We start from the raw sequence: 23912 nt of genomic DNA on the forward strand, positions 1-23912 counted from the left end.
GCCCTACCCCTCCTATTTTGTTCTCGCCACTACCCTCCCTTACTCGCTCGCCTCTACCCTATCCCAACCCCTCGACCTACCCTCCTACTCCACTCGCCCTCGTCCTCACAAATTCCCTCGCCCACCCTACTCTTCCTGCATCCATCCTCCTGCTCAACGTTTTTTGAAAGTGCAGCCTACTAGAGTGCAAAACATCGCTTTTTTTAAAAAAAACTGCAGCCTACTGTGTAATTAGGCTTTTTAAGTACAGCTTTTCAAAGTTCAGCATTGGGAGTTCCAGTACAGCCCTACATCTTGTATTGGGAGTTCCAGTACAGCGCTACATCTTGTATTGGGAGTTCCAAAGTTCCTGCACACTACCAAACCAAGCAGCTAGCTTTACGATGGCTGGTACAAGCAAACAAGCTAGGAACAAGAAAGCTCTCTCCAGAGAGGCCAACTGAGACATCCCAAAGTTCTGCAACGGAAGAGGATGTGGATACATCCAGCCATGGCCTCACTGATGTGTCCTCCACTCATCACAGTGATGAAAATTACAAGGATTCCGAATCAAGCTCTGCTTCCGACTCGGAGTCTTCGAGCAACGAGGAAGAGGAAGAGGAAGAGGATGAAGAAGAAGAAGCTGTAAAGAACCAAAAGAAGAGGAAAGCCATCATGCAGGTATTGAGTCATCAAATTCCTCGACCTCCTTCTTCCAAGACCCAAACGAAGTTCACACTGAACTTCCATCTGCGGCAGCCTCATCCGTCTCTTCGAGAAGTCTTATCAAAAGACCAGCTACACAAGCTAGGTGTGTCAGCATTAGCAGACACCGAGCTGCCTTCTGATATTCCCGTGGATATGGTGCATGCACTCCTCAAGTTTTTTCCCAAAGTTAGAGGACACCCACTGACTGCTACACGAATTGATAACGCTTTGGGGATGACAACTTTTCCTGCAGTAAAACCAGCTACGCGAACCTATTCACAACTTTCGAAAGATACGACAATCGAGGCATGCAAAGAGCTACTTAGTACGAGTCATGCTGACTATGCAAGGAATAAAAAGCTCTGGGCCATTTTCAAGTATTACTTTTTGGTCAGAGATCCTAAAGTCAGCCAGGGGAAGGACAGATGTGACGTGCCTACTCTATTCTCGCACTGCGAAGGCCTATACTGCCTCATCCACACCATCCCGTGTGGCTTTCATCAAATTTTATTTACCTCTTTACAGTCGCGGGCTAAAAGATTCAGAGCTCGGGTACAATCTGTGCAATCTAGCTTTCAATGCTTCGCAGCTCCGATGTTGGCCTGGGTCATTAATATACCTGTTAGTCCTATGGATGTGGATGTGGATGCGGAGATGCAGCGTAAAAGCTCTAAGGGAAAAGGGAAAGATATTGAACAAACAATGGATCTATCTGAAAATCCAAAGAAAAAGAGAGCAAAGGTTGTGAAGGACACAGTAGCATCATTAGTATCCCTGCCAGTTTCGGAAAGCCAACAGCTTCGAGTGAAGCAACCAGTTCGCCGTTCCTCGCATACGGTCGCTACTGATTCGATGGTAAGTTCAGGTGGTGCAGATCACACTATGCATGTCACAGCTGTGGCTTCTACAGTGTGTGTTCCTCTCTCTACTGCTGCTATTTTTACCCCTACCGCCACAGTGAACTAGCTCCCACATCCCAGTGGCACTTGCTTCTTCTCCTATGCCTAGTCCTTCACCAACCACTCCTACCATCTCTACTTCGACAGAGAGGCATGCGCCTAGTCCACCGCGAGCAGTACCACTTGTCACACCAGTCCCACCAGCTGTACCACTCGCCAGCTCTCTTCACCGTGACACTGTTACAGAACCTTCCACAAGGTCGAACTCTACATCATTTTTTCGGCTATCTGAGGATATATTGCAGGAGTCTAGGCAAGCCATTGCCACCATTGAGCTGGGAGCAGAGCGTTTAGCAGCCACACACCAGCGTCACGCAGCTACTTACGCCGCTATGGAGAGAGCTCTGAAGGTTGCTGAAAGCGCCATCGCTGATAGGGATGCCACTATTTTCGCACTCCAACAGGCCCTGAAGTTAAAGTCTCAAGTGATTAGTGACCTTCATAATCAACTACAAGGATTTAGAGAATTGCTGTTACATGAAAATCGGGCAACGCAGCCTACGATGATGGGTATGGGATATGGGTGGACTGGAGCAAGTACACCAGTGCAGCATACAGCAATGGGTCCTTCTCAGCAGTTTATGGGACTCTACTCACAAACTCCAGTTCCCGCTCAGTACTACAATCAACAACAACAACAGTATCCTCCTCCTCAGGGGTTTCAGTCTTCACCATTGCCTCAGATGCAAAATATGACTTGTTGTGATGGAGTTGCTGGAGCACATCGCCATGGCTGTGTTACTCGACGTCCTCAGTACACTACAGGACAGGTGCTACCATCTGCCCAGCAGCAGGTAGCTGGTCATTTCACTTACTGACAGGAGAGCTCACATACAGCAAGGCCCCACAATCGATTTGATGGCTCCACCTCCAGAGGCTGATACTTCGGATGCAGCAGTGGCCACCACTCTATCTCTTGGATGAGAGATTCAGGAGCTCACCATTGTACATACTAGTAGTTTTCTTTCACAGTTTCAATCTTCCTTTCACCGAGACGGTGAGCGGTCTTGTGGCGGGCAACCTGTAGCAGGGCTACAGTGTCACTTCACAAGACAGGCAGTTGGACAATTAGCTACAGTTGGTCTGGTCTGGTTCACATTGGACGGACCCTTTGGACTGGGAGTGACACGTGGCAGGGTACCTACGGTGGTCTAGTGGACATCGTGGCCAGGTCACCACCACCACTCAGTTTGGAGATAGACTTAGCTGGCTGGACATTTATGGGCCGTTGGTGGCTCTTATGGTTGTACATATGAGTAGTCGTTTTGGGCCAGTTCCATTATCTTGTACGTAGTCGTCTAGAGGGAGTCTTACACAGAGCACCGCTTCACCATCCCTGCACATCTGAGCCTCGACACCCCCATTTGTACCTGTGAGTCTTGGGCTGGAGCTGAGTGTGCTGCCATGCCAGAGTCTGTACATGGTTCTTTGAGCTAGTCGAGTCCACATGTTCTGGTCCACTGTTGTGTCTCTGTTGTTTTCCATTATTTCTGTGTTTCATTCTGTTTGAGAGAGTTTCCATTTGTTTGAGTGAGATTGTCACGCACATTGCACTGAGGGGCACCCACACTGTAGAGAGCACGACACATTATCCGCGCTACACCGCTTTGTCCCCAATCTGGCCTCCATCACGTATCCTCTTCGTCAGCTTCTCAAGAAAGGTAGTAAGTATAACTGGACTTCTGCATGTCAACAGAGCTTTAACCAGTTCAAACAGATCATTTTGCAGGCAGCAGTTCTCGCACATCCTAACTTCCAAAAGTCGTTCTTGCTGCAGACAGACGCCTCCAATCATGGGTTGGGGGCCATGCTGCTCAACAAGATGACCATGATTGCTGGCGCCCGGTCTCATTCATCAGCAGGTCAGTCACTTCAGCGGAAACCAATTATTCCACTACTGAAAAGGAGTTGTTGGCCATTGTTTGGGCTTTTGCCAAATTTTACCCATACCTACAAGGGTCAAATGTGATGGTAGAAACCGACCATCAGCCACTCATACCCCTTTTGCAGAAACATCATCCCCATACCTACAAGGGTCAAATGTGATGGTAGAAACCGACCATCAGCCACTCATACCCCTTTTGCAGAAACATCATCCCCCAGGCCGGCTTTTACGCTGGGTGTTGGCGCTTCAAGAATACACTTTCACAATTCAATACCGCAAGGGTTCAACCAACTATGTGGCCGATGGACTGTCCAATGCTGAACTCCAATCAGCCCAATTCACACCAGATCCTGTAGAGCTCCCTGTAAGTTTGTCCCAGATGGCTATTCTACAATAACACGACCCTACTATTCAAACTTTGACAAATTCTCTTCACTCTAGGCTTCTCACTCCAGCACACAAGCACTTTGTAATCATCGAGAATGTCTTGTATTATTCTTCCCCTGGTTGTGAGCCCCGAGTGTATGTCCCTGCTGCCCTACGCCCTCACTATTTGGCCTATTATCATAGCCACCCCATGTCAGGTCATCTAGGATTCCATAAAGTGCTTGAAAAACTTAGGCAGCATTATTTTTGGCCCAAAATGCGTCAGTCCGTCTCGCAATTCATCCAACAGTGTCAAATTTGCCAGCACATTCTGTCTCCTACAGAGAAGCCAGGTCTCTTATCACCCATCCTAGCTCGTACACCTTTCGAGCTCATTGGCTGGGATTTCATGGGCCCTTTTCCAGCTTCCTTACAGGGTACTCGCTACATCCTCGTCCTCACCGAATACCTTACACGCTGGTGTGAGGCGATAGCCCTCCCTGACGTCTCAGAGAATACAATCGCCCACGCCCTCCTGCACAAACTCATTTTCAGCCATGGTTGTCCTCTTCAACTCCTATCCGATCAAGGCCCACAGTTCAAAGCAGAGGTCCTCGAAGTCCTTACCAAAGCCCTCGGTGTTCAACAACTCTTTACTTCCGCTTATCACCCGCAAACCAACGGCCTCACCGAGCGCATGAATCGTACCCTCAAGCAAATAATCGCTGCATTTGTGGACCCTCTTCATCAAACCTGGGATCAAATACTCCCATATGCAGTACATGCCTACAATACCTCGGTCCAGTCATCAACCCGGATCAGCCCTTTCTGAGCTCTCTATGGCAGGGATCCTCGATTACCACCAGATCTACATACTGTCAGTCTTCAGCCCTCCAAGTCAGATGCCATTGATTGGTTGCATTACCTACAACAAGTACAGTCCTTACTCCGCAGCGCCTTGCTCCGCAATCTTCAGCAAGCACAAACTGCGGCAGAAAAAAGCTTACAATAATGGCTGTGTTCCCGTCGCATACAACCAAGGGGATCATGTAATGCTTTACTACCCACTCCAGCGCAAAGGGCTCAGAGAATCTCTCCTCCATTGGTGGCTTGGTCCGTATGTAGTTCTGCAGAAACTTCGCACCAACACATACAGGCTGCAACGCATCTCCAATGGCGCCATCACAATAGCCCATGTAATTCGCATGAAGCCTTTTCATGAACCCCAGTAGGATTGACTTAGGGGGGAGATGTGGCATTGTATCTACTCTGGCATTGTATGCTCGCATACCCAGCACGCTGATCTGGCAGTTGTAACTAACCAAATCTTGGTGACCACATTAGTGGCCTATAATAGAAGAGGCCTGGCCGGTTCCAAGGCAGGTGGATTCAGTCTAATCTAGGTCTAGCTAGAGTATTCCACAATAGTCTAGAAATAAATAAAAATCAAAAATTCAGCATATAACCTCCTCCTGCGAGAGGCGAGCTCAACTCTCGCCCCTCTCTCATCTCTCACCCTTCGCCATTTAGAATTGGTCTTTCGCCCTGCTCTCTCTAGCCTCGCCCTCGCCTCTCGTCTCTGACCTATTGCCTCTAACCCTTCGCCAGTAAGTATTCATCTAAAAACTCAGCCAAGACAACAGTTCAACGTCAAAGTTTAAAATCCAGAAACGCCACTTACTGGCTGTTGCGCAGCTTCATCAAGAATCCCCATGTCATCTAGTACCATCAGCGCCTTGCACACAGGTCTTGGCGGTCTCCTCTCGCATGTAGCACGCATGTAAAAGTACTCCAGACTGCAGCGCAGATTTGGATAAGGCCTTCTCAGTTTAGCATATGTATCTGGTTGTGGGTGCAAAGGAGACGTAAAACCTTGTGGAATTTGTCCTGCTACAAAGTTGCTACAGTTTCTGTTGAGTGCACCAGCCTAGTGGGAAGTGTTTTGAGTTCAATTTTCTACCACAGTTTTTATCCACTGGCATATCGTGTAGCTTTTGCTATCATCTCCCTGCTTCTCCATCATTCTCCACTGTATATATCACCATTGTTCTTGCAGAGTCAGTAGGTAGATTTCCACCACTCTCTGGGACGTTGAGTGGTCTTGTGGCAGGCAACCTGTAGCGGGCTACAGTGTCACTTGCATGGGTAAGGCAGTTACAGTCGGTTGGGTTCACATTGGATCCTAGATAGTGACATGTGGCAGGAGTGGTGGTCTCGAGGACACCGTGGCTAGTTCTTCCTCACCACAGTTCAGAGATAGGCACAGCTGGACTCTCAGGGATATTTGAATTATCCGTTGGTCGCCCTTTTGTATATATGCTCATATTTGCTTTAGTCTGGTTATGCTGTTCTAGATGGTTTTATGAGTCTTGAGTCTAACGTCATGGGTTCAGTCTAGCACCACACATCTGCACTCTCCCTACACATTGGAGCCTCGACAGCCCCATTGTCCCCATGAGTCCTAGGCTTGGAGCTGAATGTGCTGCCAGCCAGAGTCTGTATTGGTTCACATGAGTTAGTGGAGTCCCATGATGTTCGGAGTCCACTGTTGAGTCATTTGAGCTTGCTCTATTGTTCCATTGTTTACGGTGTTTTCCTTCTATTGGAGTGAGGTTTCACACACATTGCATCGAGGAGCACCCACAGTTGAGAGCACGACACACTATTCCTCCTACACAAACCCATCATGGATGCCCACTCGAATCAACAAACAACAAATTGCCATCCACGCTGGCTGCGCATATGGACAAACCCAGAAACAATGTCTCAAAGGCTCAGGCTCCAAAGTACATCTCTGACAAGTTGGATGATGACCAGGTGACTGCCGACCAAGTGCCTATAGGCAATCCAGCATGTGCTATCATCCACATGAAAAAACATGTCCTGCACCTGACCAGGAGGGTCCAGATGCAGGACCAAAACTGTCGCTGAAAAGTTGGGAGGATGCGGTGATCCTGCCACACCTCTGACTGGTGTGGACGGTGAGGTGGATGCCGGGTTCGCAAAAGTAGCCTCCTCCCAAGGGAGACTCTGTATTCAAAAAAGGATAGAGGGGCTTCATGATTTGCTCAGCACTTCTTACAGTATTAACAGAAACCATCTCTCCATCACCAACGTACACTATTCTATACCCACAAATCTCCTAGAGTTAGACATCCATCTGCGAAGTCAATCTTTAGGAGTAGTCCTTGACCTGAAAAAAACGACTACTGTTTTAATTTCCAAAATGATTGGAAGCTACAGTCTCATAAATATTTGCCAGGTTTATTAATGCCACTGTAGAAACATTTTTCCAGGATTCATTTCTAGCTAATGGGTAAAGATCCAGAAGAATAGACTATCTATACACCCAGGTCAATGGTAGCAGGAAAGACTGATACAAGCATTGATCCTTTTTCGATGGAGGACAAACCAAACCCTGCAGGATTTTTCATGTTCATTAACAACGTTTCTTATCTAGATATGAATCACCATAAAGGGTCCTAATACAGCCTTCCTTCAGAGCTTCGAAACCCATCTTACCACTATAGTACAGCTTTGCTCTTGAACCAGAAGGTGGTATAAAATTGTTTTTTCCAAATGCATAAGGGCTAGCTTAATAGTCAAGTACCTTATTTCTAGGCCAACTTCTGCCTGGAGATCAAACAGGGTTAAATTTCCAAAGAATTTAATACATTGGAAGCAAGATTCTTGCATAAAAGAACATCAAGTGTCTTGAGTTTAGGCATTAAGTGCTAACGTTCAGCATACATGAAATACAATCTAAGACCAAGACAAAATTCACGTTATTGCTTTCTTCAGAGTTACACTATAAAGGTAAAGGGTTTGACCTTCAAAGGGCTGGCAGGTGCGTAAGAGTCATCATCTTCAGCAATAACCAGTACCTCATCTCCTTCACATAGCACGTAATCATCGTCGGGATTCAACATTATCCTCCCTTTATCACCAGCAGCTTTGACTCCACAAGATATAGCATCTGGAAAGCTTACAAGGACATCTTTAAATGGCACACCATCCAATTGTGGCCATCTTTTAAGATAAAACTCTGCTTTGTCAAATCCAAGAATGTCCTCCCAAATCTGCGGTTATCAAAGAGCAATGTGCTTGCAATGCTTCATCATTTTTCCCTGTAAAAAATAAAGAGCACAAATGAGAATTCCTGAGCATGGAATTTGACCTGAGCAAGGCCTGGTTGACGGGCACATTGGATCATAAGGCGCCCAATCACATCATGCGCAACAACAGTTTCCACAATGTCTCCCCCAACTAACTTTACGAGTGGCTCATTATCAAGATCACTTAGTTCTACAACAATATGACCTCTAAGGCCCTCCTTGACAGCTGTTAGACTAAGCACGACTCGTAAGGCTCTTGCATCACTCTGCAAAATAAAATAGTGCTTCTTAGCAGTGATTGCCCAAAATAACAAACACACCAAGTAAAAAAACTTTTCAGAAAGCCTCACAGAAGTAATTATGAATCAATATTCTTTGGAAGTTAAACCTACAAGAAATGAATCCTATTTAATGTACTTGTGGCTGGCTTAGCACAAAACCCAGAACCATTTGGTCTGTATGGACTGCAGGAATGAATCAGGGATTGAGCTCAACAGAAGCATAAATGATGAATCGTAGTATTGAGATTGTATCAATATTGCATGACCAATCAAAACAGCCATGTACAAAGTCTAGAAGAACAACATTGGACATGAACATGACAAGCCCATGTTCAAGACGGCAAAGCAGCCAGGGACAATAAGCCAATCAATATCGCTGCCAAGATGCCATCCTTCCAACACATGCATTAGCCACAGAAATGACCCCAGCAGTGGTGAGTGAAGGTACATTCCAAAGCAAAATGTTTATCGACCAGAATACATGTTCTTGAACGCCACTTGCATCATCAAAAATAAAGGTATCCTGGTGGTCCACCTATGCCGAAAACCAAAATCAGCAGAAATGCTAAGTATGAGCTGCATGAGAGCACTATCCAGAAACCAGACAATCCAGATGTCTTGCCTACTCAACTGCCTCATAAAAGGTGAAAATATTGTCAAGGATGCATCATTCCTGAACGAAGCTGTAGCAGGAAAACAAAGTCGTGCTCTCTACTGTGGGTACTCCTCGGTGCAATATGCAAGAAACCTCACTCCATGCACACACTCAGAGAACTGATATGGCACACAGAACGATATATATACCAAGATGAATCCAGGATAAGCCCAGATTCACCCTTCAAGGAAAGTGCAAGGCATACACTCATGGTAGTCACCCACAACACAATATAACCATCACCTCCATCATGCATAGTATTGAATAAATACGACATCCCCACTACCGTCGTCAATGCCCAATAGTAACTGTAGAACAAGGTACTCAAACATAAGACAGATAAGTCCCAAGCCCAATGTGAGCATCAACTACTCTCAAGTACCAACTACAACTCCGGCTGGCTGCGCACACAGCTCCATACCCAGTCCTCTTAGGTACAATGGGGGTGTCTAAGGCTCAGAATGTGAGAGCACCTCTAGCAGGAAAACAATGTTGTGCGCTCTACTATGGGTGCTCCTCAGTGCAATATGCAAGAAACCTCACTCCATGCACGCACTAAACAACGAAAATGCAACAGAGAACTGATATGACACATAGAACAGAAAACATAAGACAAATAATTTATAAACTCCAAGCCCAATGTGAGCATCGACTACTCTCAAGTATCAGCTACAACTCAGCTGGCAGAACAATCAGCTCCAAACCAAACGCTCTCATGTGCGATTGTGTCATGTGCAGGGAGAGTGTTGTGTGCAAGAGAGACTCTAGACCAAAGACTCATATCAAACACATGTCAAACTCCTCATATATACAATGGCTACCCATCACACATAACTCTAGCAAAATATATATGAACAGATAATTGCACATATCTGCGAACTGTAGTTGTGGTGATAGGCTGGCCACGGTGTCCACTCAACTATCACTCCTCAGTGTCCTACAGAGCACCTGGTCCACTATACCACCGGCAGTCTAGTGCACCAGTCAAGTGTGAACCAAAGACCAACCATAGCTGTTGCTCAGTCTGGTTAGCCCTGCTACAAGTTGCCCGCCACAAGACCACTCACAGTCCCCAGTGAGTAACGCTACCAAACCAAATTGTCAAGATATCAAAACACCAAGTATAAGCAATTAAAGGAGGCCTCCATGTTACAGATGCTCTGAAGAAGGAGGTTGTTGTGTGTAAAAGGGCAGTAAAGGCCACGAGTATGGTGTTGGATAGGTCCCAACACTAAGAGGTGGAGGGTACGTCTGAATATGCATGGCTCCTCCCTATCATGGTGCAAAGCACCTCGTTAACCACTACAGCCGTGCCAGCAAGAAAAAGTTATGCCAAAGTCCAATGGAGCAATTTCCTCTTGATGGATAGGAGGAGAGGATCAATCTACGGCCCTGGTGACAAATCCGAAACAACTTGACTACCCATGTATCGAACGGGTGTCTCTGGGGGATCCACCTAAAGCCCTCTCCAGCCAACCAATCGGGCATGGGAGCACGACCAACCCAAAAAGCCAAAGAGTTCCACCAGTTAATCAATGCTCTTGACGCACAACGAAACACCTCAAGAGACTACTCACATTGTCACGAGGACGTGGAACCTGTTAACTATGTCACGAGGACGTGGCAACTGCTAACCTTAGTTGTTAGTTTCTTTCCAATGATTTTAGTTTGATTTTTGAGATGTCACGTGCACATCTAACCCTATGTGTACGTGGACAAGCTACTTCATGACATGGATTCAGTTCAGTTCAGTTAGCCTAGCATAAGAAGTGTTCTGGCACTTTTGTGAGTCTGTTCACATACCGTGCATGACTAGGCACTTAGAGTAGATGCATATCCTCTGGTTGCACACAGCATGATCATCAGATTTCCATCAGAGCCCATCAGGAGCATTTTTACACTGCATAGACCTATTTTCTCTATTTTAGTCAATTTTCACTTATTATTTTTAAGTGACTTGTGTTGGGAACTAGGTAGGGCAAATTTAGCAAGCAAGTACATAAGCAACCTAGCGCTAGTACTTTCTGGCAAAAGAGGCAGCAGGAACACCCTTGTTCAACAGGCACCTTCTCAGCAAGATCCCCCCCCCCTAGCAGACCCTAGCGTTTTACAAACTGTAGACCTAGCGTTTTTTCAGCCATCTTCAAGCCTGGCGTTTTGCATTGTGTTGGGGTATAAAGCCCAATGTGGTCGCCCAGGTAAGTGGGCGGGCCGCCAGGTATGTACACATATTCTTTTGTAAAAACCTAATAAGAACTCACTATGCTCTACACATTACAGTAGAGCGAGTTCACCATATCGTCGTGCTCTTCTTCTCGCACTCTCTCTCGCGTCGCACTTCCGCTCGTACTCCTTCAACTGGTATCAGATCTCAGATCGAGGCTCGGAGCAGCACTGCAGGAGGCTAGAGTCACCAGCTCACATTGGAGTGAAATTCGACAGGCGAAGACACGGCCCCAAATCTCGTGGGCGAGCCCGAAGGGCTCGGTGTGCTCAGAATTTCTCAAGCACAAGGATGAAGCGTTTAGTGTTTTCAAAACGTTTGTGACACTTGTGGAGAATCAGAGTGGCAAGAAGCTTAAATGCTTACGCACTGACAATGGTGGAGAGTACGTTTCAAAGGCCTTTCAGGACTTTTGTGAGTCAAAAGGTATAAAACGTGAACTTACTGCTCCTTACAATCCTCCTCAAAATGGTGTTGCTGAGAGGATGAATAGGACCATACAAGAGAAGGTCAGAAGTATGTTGTCTAATGCACAGCTGCCAAATGGGTTTTGGGCTGAAGCTGTATCAACAGCTGTTCATCTTGTAAATAGATCTCCTAGCAAGGTTTTGCAGAAGGATTCAGTGCCAGAGATGGTATGGTCAGGCAAGGTGCCCTCATACAAGCATCTCAGAGTCTTTGGCTGTGAGGCATATACTCACGTTCCAAAGGAATTTAGGAACAAACTTGAGCCAAAGAGTAGAAAGTGCATCTTTCTAAGCTATGGTAATTCTGGTGAGATGGGGTACAGACTTTGGGATCCCGAATCCAGAAAGGTTGTCCGCAGCAATGATGTTCACTTTAATGAATCCAAATATCATACTAAACCAGAGAGGGTTGAGGAGATTAGAAGAGTTTTCTTCCAAGAAGATGGACCTGCACATGCAAGACAAAATGTCAGGGCTCAAGAGGAGCAAGGACAGGATAGATTGGAACCACAGGTTGTGGCTGAGCCTGAGCCACCTATTGTGCTTAGATCTGGACGTGTCATGCGACCTCCTGATAGGTTTGTTCCATCTATGAACTATGTCATGTTGACTGATTGCAATGAGCCTTCATGTTACAAGGAAGCAGTGCAAATGAAGGACTCCGGGAATTGGCAATTGGCCATGCAGTCAGAGATGACAGCTCTGCATAAAAACCAGACATGGAAGCTAGTTAAATTACCACAGGGCAAAAAGGCTCTATCTTGTAAATGGGTTTACAGGTATAAGATCACCGCTCATGATAGTCAGCCAAAGTACAAAGCAAGGCTTGTTGCCAAGGGCTTTAAGCAAGAACAAGGCATTGACTTTGATGAAGTCTTCTCTCCGGTGGTCAAGATGACTACATTGAGATGCTTTCTTGCATTGGTTGCCATATTAGATTTGGTGTTGCACCAAATGCATGTCAAGACAGCGCTCTTGCATGGTGATTTAGATGTGGAAATTTACATGCAGCAGCCAGAAGGGTTTGTTGAGAAAGGCAAGGAAGATTGGGTATGCCAGTTGTTAAAGAGTCTTTATGGCTTAAAACAATCACCGAGGGCATGGTACCATAAATTCCACAAGTTTATGCTTTCTTAAGGCTACAAACGTAGTGAGTTCGATCACTGTCTATATACAAAGAAGGCTAAGGATGGCAGTTGGCTGATCCTTATTTTGTATGTGGATGACATGTTGATTGTTGGCAAGCACTTGGAAGAAATTTCAGCTTTGAAGTCAAAGATGGCAAAATCGTTTGACATGAAAGACATGGGTAAGGCAAGTCATATACTTGGTATGCGCATTGAGAGAGACAGATCAAGGAAGTTGATTTGGTTATCTCAAACAGAGTATATTGACAAGGTTTTGCAACGTTTCAATATGGAGAAGGGAAAGGCATTGAGTGTTCCATTGCCACCATATGTGAAACTTAGCAAACAAGATTGTCCTGTGTCTGAGGAAGAACAGGCTGAAATGGATAAGATTCCATATGCGTCTGCAGTGGGTAGTTTGATGTATGCAATGATTGCTACTCGCCCAGACATTGCATTTGCAGTGGGAGTAGTAAGTCGATACATGTCAAAACCAGGCAAGAAACATTGGGAGGCAGTGAAAGGAATATTGAGATACCTGAAAGCTACAAAGAGTATGCGTATATGCTATGGGAGTCAGGAGCTAAGTGTAAAGGGTTTTACAGACTCAGATTATGCAGGTGACTTAGACAACCGAAGGTCTACGTCAGGGTATGCCTTTACATTGGCTGGTGGAGCAGTATCATGGCGTTCTAGATTACAAGATTGTGTTACTCATTCTACTACAGAGGCTGAATATGTTGCAGCATCAGAGGCATGCAAAGAATCAATTTGGCTTAATCGACTAGTAACAGATTTGGGAATCAAAGAAGAGATGTCTGTGTTATATTGTGATAGTCAAAGTGCTATACAATTGGCTCGCAATCCAGTTTATCACTCAAAGACAAAGCATGTGGATGTGAAGTATCATTTCATCAGGGAAATGCTCGAGATAAGCAACTTCAGCTTGTCAAAGTTCACACCACAGAAAATCCTGCTGATCTACTTACAAAAGGACTTCCCTCAGAGAGCTTTGCGCATTTTCGCAAGTAGTTAGGTGTAGGGTAGTACATCACTTCTCTACATCTCTTGTATATTAGCTTGTATAGTAGCTTCTGTCACACTTAAAGTACCACATTGGACTTTAAGTGGGAGGTTGTTGGGGTATAAAGCCCAATGTGGTCGCCCAGGTAAGTGGGCGGGCCGCTAGGTATGTACACATATTCTTTTGTAAAAACCTAATAAGAACTCACTATGCTCTACACATTACAGTAGAGCGAGTTCACCATATCGTCGTGCTCTTCTTCTCGCACTCTCTCTCGCGTCGCACTTCCGCTCGTACTCCTTCACACTGCAGATCAGCCCCGACGACAGCAAGACAACAGCAGGACACCTAGCGTTTTTGCATCTGCACAACACTCAGCCTAGCGTTTTTGGATCAGCAGTCAACATAGCGTTTTTGCAGATCCTCCGCAACAAGATCATCCCTTGCACCAACGTTTTCAGTTTTCAGCAGTCAAATTCCGCAGAACTAGTCCTGAACCTCTCAGATCTTACCTTCCCGCAGCAGATCCTTGCCACACGGTCAGATCCATCGAAGTTTGCAGTTTCAGCCCGGAAAACGCAGATTTCAGCATCTGCGTTTTCAGCGCGTTGTCGTCGCACCGTCACCGACATAAAGTCAAAATATAGCAGATACAAGATTTGCAGATTTCAGCCTTTAGCGTTTTCAGATTTCAGCCCGTCTCGTCGTCATTCTCATCGTCGTCGACATCGTCGGCAAGTCCAAAGCATTGTAGATTTGTGCAATCAATAGTAGACCGCTCTCACCATAGAGAGTGGGGCCTTCGGAGGAGGGTTTTTGACAACATTCTGGTGTCGTATTCTTCTCTCTCTATCTCTCAGTCTCAACACCTTCATTCACAGTGTTTATCCACTTTGTTTGTGTCCATTACACTCTCTCACTAAAGGAACGGAAGGCTCTGCCTTCCGTAAGTAAAAGGAACCCTTACGCACACTTCGGAGCACTCATCTTGAGCAAAGTTCAACATTCACTTCCGCTGCACCTTACATGGTATCAAAGCTCTGGCAATGTTCTGTATCATTCAAGGAAAGAACCACAATAATTTTTTTTGCTTGTTACGGTCGCACATAACACAAGACCTCTTGGACGTGTCGATTCCTAATTGTGTTTTTGAAGAGTGATAGGAAACCCAAGAAAGAAGGGCTTGTCCAGCCTCCCCTTGTGCCTCTTTTCATTCATTGAGAGCGGACAGTGCACTTAGCGGCTGGCCAATCGACGTGAGGTGGGAAAAAGCAACCTTTGTGTGAGCGCAAGGCCGCCAAGGGATGCGCCCGTGGAAAAGAGTAGAGCTCGGATGAAGAGAAGATCCTTCTCTAACACAAATTGCGAGCGAAAGAAGAACCCCAAGACCCTCAAGAACCTCAAGAACTCAAGAACCCACAAGAACCCAAGTTCCTCGTGAACTTAAGAACCAAGATCTCAGTGTATGGTCATCACCCAAAGCGGAATGGATACTTTGCATGTAGTGATGAGCATGAAGAAGGTAAAGAAGAATTTTCCCCACCAGGAGGTTTTTCCGACCCTCCCCCTTCCCCATCTACGCCACGGTTTGCACCAAATCCTATGGAGGCTTTGGTCAAGTCGATGATGGACATGATGGCCCAACAAGAAGCGAATCGCGTTGCCTTGAAACGCGAGCGCGAAGCGCGCAAAGAAAGAAAGGTTGCCTTGGAGCGTGAGCATAAGCAAGCGCGTTTGACAGCCGAATACAGACGAGCGGCCTTGGAGGCAGAGCATGAGGTGCAAAGAGACCTACGCATGCAAGAGTTGGTCCAACAGACTCTCACCTCGAAACTCGAGCCGGCCAAAGATGTTGGTGGTTCATCAAGTGGCGCAAGCCGAGATTCGGACTCCAACAACCCTGTTACAGAGAAGATTACGTTTAGTAAGTATGATGGTAAGATGGATGCTACGATTATTCATTCTTGGTTGCATCAATTTAATTCTCATTTTGAGACAACTAAGAAGACAGGCCCCAAACCTTGACGCCCCTTTCGATATTTCTTTATATTGCTTCAACTCGGTACAAGCCGGTACTCCATTCTCTGCACCTTTACCCGGAAGTGTGCCAGAGAATGAGCCCATGGCACATATTTAAAGGCCCTGGGCTATGAAAAGCTTCAAACTCAAAAGCATCTGGCCTCCCAAAAGCAGCCCGCAATTTCAGAGAATTCCATACAACCTGCACGTCATCACCCACCAACGTGAAACGTGGAATTCCATACAGTCTGCCACGTGACACTGCAATGCAAAACGCGGGCATCCGTACAGCTGCAACGTCATCATGCTCCACACCAAGAAATTGTGTGTGTCCCTTGGGCCCCATTGGACGGGATCCCATAAGTTGGTGGGAACTCCTCTTTAGAAATAGGCCACGCCGTAAGACTTTGCAAGTTGGTAAAACTTCTTCTACTGCTTCTAAGGTTTAGGCCACACAGGATTGCTATTGTTTACCATTGGTTTTGTCGGTGACCATAATACCCCGATCCCTCGCACCACGCGAGTATGGTCGGAAGGCATTAGTCTCCACACTGGGATGCCCTTCTTACTACTTTGGCTCTTGGTTTACAGCTTCTCGCTCCTTTGCCCCAAGACAGCTTCTACGACCACTACCACGTGATGAGGATACGCTTCCATTGGCTCTAGTTCCAAGGCTTTGGCCAAGGATCAAGAGAGCTCGCCATTGATCCTCAGTCTTATAGCCGATGACACAATTGATTTATGCCTTTGAGATTCTAGACACATCATTGGTTGACACATGGATTTACATATCGTCACTTGGAATGTCAATGGCCACACTAGAGTCAGTGGTCCAGACAAAATTTACTTCGTAGAGATTTGCGTTCTCATGTGGACAGAGATGTGGATATACTCTGTGCGAGAGGACAAGTTATTTATAGACAGTTATCGTAGATGTGGCAATGTAACTTGGGGATTCTAGCAGTGGTGTATGTATTTCTTTGGGACCCCATTGGCGCCATTGTGTACGTGAGCATGGTACTTTAGTACATGGTAGAGCGATGTGGATTAGTCTAAAGATTGATGATACCCTGGTTGGTGTGATGTGCGACACCCACCAAAAGGTTGGGCGACAAGAGGCCTTCTGTCAACCCTCTGCTACGCCCTGAGGTGAGGGATGTTGTGGCTTAAGGCGATGAGGAGGATGGGAAGAGCAGTCTCTCACCATAAGTCCAAATTGATGGGATCTGAAACACTGGTCCAGACAACCAGTAACCAGCAACCTTTGTAGACAAACCTGCTCTATGGTGGGATCGCAAAGCCGTACTGTATCCGAGAAATGGGTGTCTCCAGTTGCATGGATTCTGTGGTATGCCAATCATTGTAACCAATGAACCTGGTATAACCAAAAACCACCTACCAGCTATGCCAGTAACACAACCTGAAAGATGGACCGGGAGCGACGAAAAAGAGAGTGTGACCAGAAAACAAGGGATCCGCTACTAGCGATCAAACTCCTCAACATCGAAGTTTGGTGTCCAACGTTCTAAGACCAACAACCGAGTCCCTGCAACAATAGGAGATCGACTGTAGAGAGACTCAAGGCAACGGTCATTTGAAAACTGCACGGTGCACCTGAAAGATACCACAGCCTAGCGTGATGAGCTCCAAGATGTTGACTTCGGAGCTACCAAGGACAAACTGGAGCCACTCTCAAACCGTGCCGCATGAAGAGGAGAGCCCCACCATGCACGCGGCCCAGGTAACGTGTAATGGCCGCCTCGATACTAGCTAGGTCCTCCGTAGTCAGGCCATACATCCAGGTGAAGGGTGCGTGGACAGTCGTCGTGACGCCCGATGCAGGTGGTGTGGTGGCCGCCATGGAGCAAGAACTGACCAAAGGGTAGAAGTCGAAGAAGTCGAAGCATTCTCTCTCTCTTTCTCTCTCTGATCTCAGACTCTCTGGCTCGCTCTCTCTCTTTCACGAAATCAAGAAAATATGAGAAGAATTGTGGTGTTGAATCCCAATAAATCCCGAAAGCATGAGACGAAGCTTGCCTACCAAAACATCCCAGGTAACACAAAAGTAACCACTTACTTCAGGGGCAGCTGCTAGCTAGGGTGAGGGTAGAGCTTTGGTGAAGGGTGTTGAGCATCAATGCAATACTGGCCTAGCGAGGGCTTCAAAATGGCCGCGAGGAAGTGCAGAAAGGCCTGTTGAAATGGCGAATCGGCAGTGTCCTAGTCAGTGAAGCCCGTAGCAGGCTGTATATGTAGGGCAAGACCTCTGCTGGGGCTGTAAACGTGCTGCGCAGGGTTCAGGGCAGCGCTGGAGCTGTTCACCAAGGTTGTATTCTACAATGCTAGGGTTGTGCAGGCAGCCAAGCTCCTCCCCGTTTAGCACCAGGTGCACTCAGCAACAAGGCTGCAAGTGCAGGGGCATGCGAAAGGGTTTAAAGGGCAGCAGCAGGGGCGCGACAGCAAACTGCAACAGCAAGCTCATGCAAGAGGCGAAGGCAGGGCAGCAGCTGGTGGGAGATTTCTGCAAAAGCACGCGCTTCAGGGCCAGGGCTGCGCAGCAGGTGCAGGAAGGGCATCGTCAGCTACTGTTGAAACCCTAACTTCAATGTCGAAACCCTAGCTTCAAAGCTGCAACAGTGCACACAACTCGACACGACGCATATCCTCACACCAGCTTGAGATTGAGACTGGCAGATATAGAGGAGTTCCGGCTGAGGCTAGGGTATGTCGTGTATGCCATAGGGAGCCAGAGACAAAGCTGCATTACATATGTCATTATTCCGCATACTATAAGATTCGCGGGCGATTCCATTGCTTATTCAAGGAGGGTTTTGGACAACTTTCCAGAGTTATGGGATACCAGGATTAGAGATGCTTGGTTCTGTTCTTGCTTGAGTTGAAGAGACATAGAGAGTGCTTGTTGAAGCAACCAGAGAGACGGACTCAACGGCAGGTCACAGACTATTTTGGCCAGCCATTACCACTAGACAGCTAGACAGACAGGTTCTGCAACAGAGTTCTGCAACAGAGTTCGGAACCCACCTCCACTAAAAAGCACACTAATTGACCGTGCAATGGACGTAGGAAGATCCAAGCGTCCACGATTACAAAGGAGGGCATCCCAGAATAGACGGAGATTACAGAGGAGGATTTGGATTATTTTTGCGCGCCACGCACGATGCCTAGTCAAGTTTGTGACCATGGAGGACATTGAGGAGATCCAACACCAACCGATGCTGATTTATTCTGAGCTGGAGGCTTATCCCCTTCTTAGTAGCTTAAGTTTCTTGCACCCCTCATTATTTTGTACCTTTTTATTGACTAGAGAGTCTCTAGTCCTTCCCCCACATCACTTTCACTACAACATTTTGTTTAGGATGTTAGTCTTTCTTTCAGCACACTTTGTATTAGATTCACCAGTTTGTGACTTGCTGGTCTCATAGGTCATTTTGGCCTGCCCCTGCTGCTCGCAGCCATCGCGACTTAAGATACCCTTCCGCCTCCACCTGACGCAGCGTGTCTTGTTCCCTGCAGCACGCCGCTACTCCTTGCTGTCTTGAGGCGCAGCTGCCGTGCACCCCCACCCCGCCTCAGCCCATAGCCGCCCTCACCCTTCAGCTACTCGCCCTGCCCCACGTCAGCCCACAATCACCCACCCTGCTTGCGTCAACCTACAGAAGTCCTGTTTCTTTTTTTTTTTTTTTTTTTTTTTGGGGGTTGTTGGACAGATCTGCGTTTTAGGGTTTGCTGCATTTTCTGCACTTTAGAAACATCAATCCTCTCTTCTCTCTCTCTCTCTCTCTCTCTCTCTCTCTCTCTCTCTCTCTCTCTCTCTCTCTCATGTCATCCCCAGCCTCACCTATGGCAACAAGCAAACTCAAATATATGCTTCACTCCAAACGAATTTCCATCATTGAATTGGAAATGAAAGCATGGAGAAAAGAGATGGAAGATTGGAGGAACGCGAAGACCGTTTTCCTCCGAGAAAATGAAGAAAAGGAGAAGAGGTGGAAGGACGAGAAGGATCATCTTCTCAACAAGATCGCCACGTTGGAGAATAGCATTTTGGACCTCCACAAAGAAGTGTTGGAAACACGGTCAAAAAATGGGCTTGAAGAGGGGGAATTTCAGCCCTCTTTGAGGGAAGAAATTGACAACATCAATGAGGAGAAGAAGTCATGGGCCGCGGTCATATCCGAAACGCAAAAGAAAGTAGAGGAGGCCGAAAAATGGATTGAGGTTGCCAAGAAAGGGAAAGGTAAGGAAGCTCCTTGTACACCCACTCTTATCAACATGACTCTCGAAGAGGAACAAAGAAGGAGGGTGCGGGCTCTACATGTGAGGGTAACCGGCCTCAAGGACATAAACAATGTGGAAAAAGAGGTCACAAGCCTCACATCAATGATGGGGGTGGAGAAGCCTTCACACACAAAGGCATGGAGAGTGGGCAAGAAGAGTGAGGGCCCCGGAGAATCTTCAAAGGAAAGAGCTCTCATACTACGCTTCCCTTCATTGGAAGAGAAGAAGGAATTCTTGAGGAAGAGACCTACTCTCAAGAAGACAGGTATTTTCTTAGGCGATGACCTCACTCTCTCACAACTTGCGCATATGAGAGAAGTAATGCCCGAGATTCAAGCGGCAAGGGAGAAGGGGAAGATGGCCTTTTACAGAGATGGTCGGGTGGTGATTGTAGAGCGGCGCTCTACATGACGGTGCGAGACCTATGGGACCACATTGAGGATGGCGACTTGGAATTGTAATGGGTCTATGAGGTTGGATGTTGGTGCCTTTGAGGACAGTTTCAGAGACAAGGACATTGTTTTCTTTTCAGAGACTCACCAGGCCCCTGGCCAACTGTTGCCACATGTGGTGGGATACAAATGGGAGACAGCCCACAGAACAGTCACGAGATCTGAGCATGGGAGTAGAGGTTCAGGAGGAGTAGCGGTGTTGTTTAGGGAGTAGCTACAGCCACTACTACATATTGTACGGAGAGATGATCAAGCTAGATACATGTGGGTGAGGCTGAGAGCTGACACAGGTCGATTTCTATATATTGCTATATGTTACTTCCCCCCCAGTACGTCAGTATATGCTGTATCCAGAGGGCAGTCGCCTTTCTCAATTCTAGATGATGATATATGGGAGTTTTCTAGGGATGGTGATATCATCCTCCTAGGAGACTTCAATGCTCGAACGGGCAACTGTCAGACAGTCTTCTACGACACTTCAGATGAGATGCTTAGAGAGTTGGATGTGGGTGAGCTGGGGTTTGACAGATGCTCACATGACAGAGAGCAGACTGAGTATGGGAGATACCTCACGGAGATGACGACTACACATGGGCTAGCCATACTTAATGGCTTACAGCGGTTTCCTGGAGCAGCAGGCTTCACATGCTTTCCACACAGACATGGGGCCAGTACAGTGGACTATGTTATGACACAGCCGAGCTTTATTCCTTGTATTCAGGATTTCACAGTGGGAGCCAGACCAGTGGGCGTAGCAGTGGATCATGCTCTCTTGACACTGTCCGTATCTTTTCAGTTTAGTACAGCCCAGAAATCAGGAGGCAGGTCACACACCCGTTATACATTTACACCAGAGACTGACTCAGTTTATACAGAGGCGATCTGGGATCGTCTATGCACAGTTGCTCCAGGCCTCTCAGTAGAGGAGTGCACTACTTTACTGACTGAGACACTACATGATGCAGCATCAGAGGCATACCCACACACTCAACCAGATCGGAGGCGACATTCTGGGAGCATGCCCCAGAATAGTTGGTATGATGAGGAGTGCAGAGAGATGAGAGCCCAGCTTCAGAGGGATCTTCATTTAGGAGTCATCACCTACAGACAGTCGCGGATTGCTTTCCGGCGCCTTGTGCGAAAGAAGAAACGAGCTTACCTGGCCCAGGTGGAGCGAGACTTGTATCAGTTGTTCTTGAGTAGAGACTCAGGCGAGGCATGGCGACTCTTCCATGAGCACTCCCCTCCCCCAGTGATTACTTCTCCTGATGTGTGGGGCCAGTATGCGACATCATTATATACGGTTCCTGGGCAGGATCCCCTTCCAAATCCTACAGAGCCATGTCCACCTACGAGCACCTTCTTTACCACTGAGATGGTAAAGAGAGCCATTGACAGGATGAGGACCAGGAGGGCTTACGATCATGACGGTCTAGTAGCGGAGCACTTTATACATGCTAGGGATATGCTGATGGAGGTTCTTGCAGTGTTGTTCAATCGTGCCATGTGAGGGATTACCTGAGACTTGGAGGTTGTCTACTATTGTGCCTATATTCAAGGCAGGTGATCCTACAGAGCCTGGAAATTACCGCACTATTATGGTTGGACACACACTGGCACGATTGTATGCATCCATTATTGAGCAGCAGTTGAGTAACTGGGCAGAGGGTGAGGGTGTACGGGCAAAGGGACAGGCAGGTTTCAGGAGGGGTTTCTCCACTCTTGACCATATTCTGACACTCAGAGCTATCATTGAGGAGGGCAGGTCACATGGGAGACGGATTTATTGTAGCTTTGTGGATTTCCGCAAAGCATTTGACATGGTACCGAGAGCTCGACTGATGCGCAGACTGCAGGAGATGGGGGTGCCCACAGTGTTGATTTGGGGGATTATGGCTTTATACAGATCAGTGATGGGACATGTACGCACCCCAGAGGGGATATCTGACTTAGTTCACTCCACTATCGGGGTGAAACAGGGTTGCCCATTGTCTCCTACTCTATTTGGTATGTATGTTGATGAGGTGTCTGATTACATTGACAGAGAGGGTGATAGAGGTGCCCAGCTGGCAGGGACGTGGATCCCATTGTTGTTATATGCTGATGATATTGTCTTGATCTCTGACTCACCAAAGGGTATGCAGCGACAGTTGGATGCATTACACAGTTTTGCAGAGGATAGTGGATTGTCTGTAAACCTTGGTAAAACCAAGGTCATGGTGTTTAACACCACACCGCAGTGGATCAGGAGATCGGCACCGACCTTCACGTATGGTCAAGAGATTGTGGAGTATACAGATGCATACACTTACCTTGGGATAGTCTTCACTGGGCCGAGGTTTTCTTTGGGGAGAGCAGCAGAGACTAGACTGACCAGAGCTTATGCGGCCTTGGGAGGCTTGGAGAGGATGTGTTCGCAGGTTCAGTTCCAGGAACCTCGGACAAAGTTATGGCTCTTTGATACTTCAGTAGCCTCAGCTATGATGTATGGGGTACAGGTATGGGGACCTTCTGTAGGCCAGTATGGTTGGAGACGTATGGAGAGGCCCTTGGTATCTATGATCTCCCGATTGATTAGAGCCAAGGCCTCCGTACCTCACGCGATCATTCGAGCAGAGCTAGCTGCCCCCCCCATGGAGATTGAGGCGCTTACCAGATCAGTGTCCTTTGTGCACAGCCTATGGGATACTACTAGAGACAGATATGCTAGACTGGCCCTTGAGTCTTCCAGACAGTTAGCTCTACAGGGGGACACTTCATGCTGGTATGCACAGATGACTTCATGGTTTCAGACGCATGGCTTCACCATGGACAGGTTGCCCCCTTTCCAGTATTCTCTTCAGGCACCCTCACTGTCTCTTACACGGGTGGAGATCACTAGACTCATTCGTCAGGACCTGATCCAGCTCGACACCAGAAGGACATGGATAGAGCCGCCTCAGGAGTTGAGCACGAAGATGGCTTTCTATAGAGAGCATCTTCTCCACCTCACAGGAGATGGGTTTGTGATTCGACCCAGCTACATGGACACACATATGTCTCATGGTTTGCGTTGTGCCATTGGTCAGATACGCACATCCTCACATCAGCTCGAGATTGAGACTGGTAGATTCAGAGGGATACCAGCAGACAGCAGGATATGCCGATTATGCCAGAGAGAGCCAGAGACAGAGTTGCACTACATATGTCATTGCACAGTGTTCTATGAGATACGGGGGCGTTTCCACTGCTTATTCAGAGAGGGTTTTGGTCCTCTATCTAGGGTCATGAGTTATGAGGATCAGAGATGTCTTGGACTATATCTACTTGAGTTACACAGGTATAGAGACACTTTACTGGGGAGAGCTAGAGA

General features: G+C 47.1%; 1 protein-coding gene across 1 annotated transcript in view; it reads right to left on the reverse strand.

Annotated features, from left to right (window-relative positions):
- LOC147460393 (putative ion channel POLLUX) overlaps positions 1-23912 on the reverse strand; it is a 100923-nt gene that overhangs the window by 66744 nt on the left and 10267 nt on the right. Inside the window, exons 6-7 of the mRNA XM_086511476.1 lie at positions 8075-8278; positions 7728-7976 (exon numbers count right to left, since the gene is read on the reverse strand). Of these exons, the coding sequence (XP_086367602.1) occupies positions 7728-7976; positions 8075-8278 (453 nt within the window). The remainder of the gene's footprint in view (positions 1-7727; positions 7977-8074; positions 8279-23912) is intronic.

This window comes from Adiantum capillus-veneris, chromosome 4 (genome assembly GCF_014529385.1).
Source record: "Adiantum capillus-veneris isolate H3 chromosome 4, ASM1452938v2, whole genome shotgun sequence".
Taxonomy (NCBI): Eukaryota; Viridiplantae; Streptophyta; class Polypodiopsida; order Polypodiales; family Pteridaceae; genus Adiantum; species Adiantum capillus-veneris.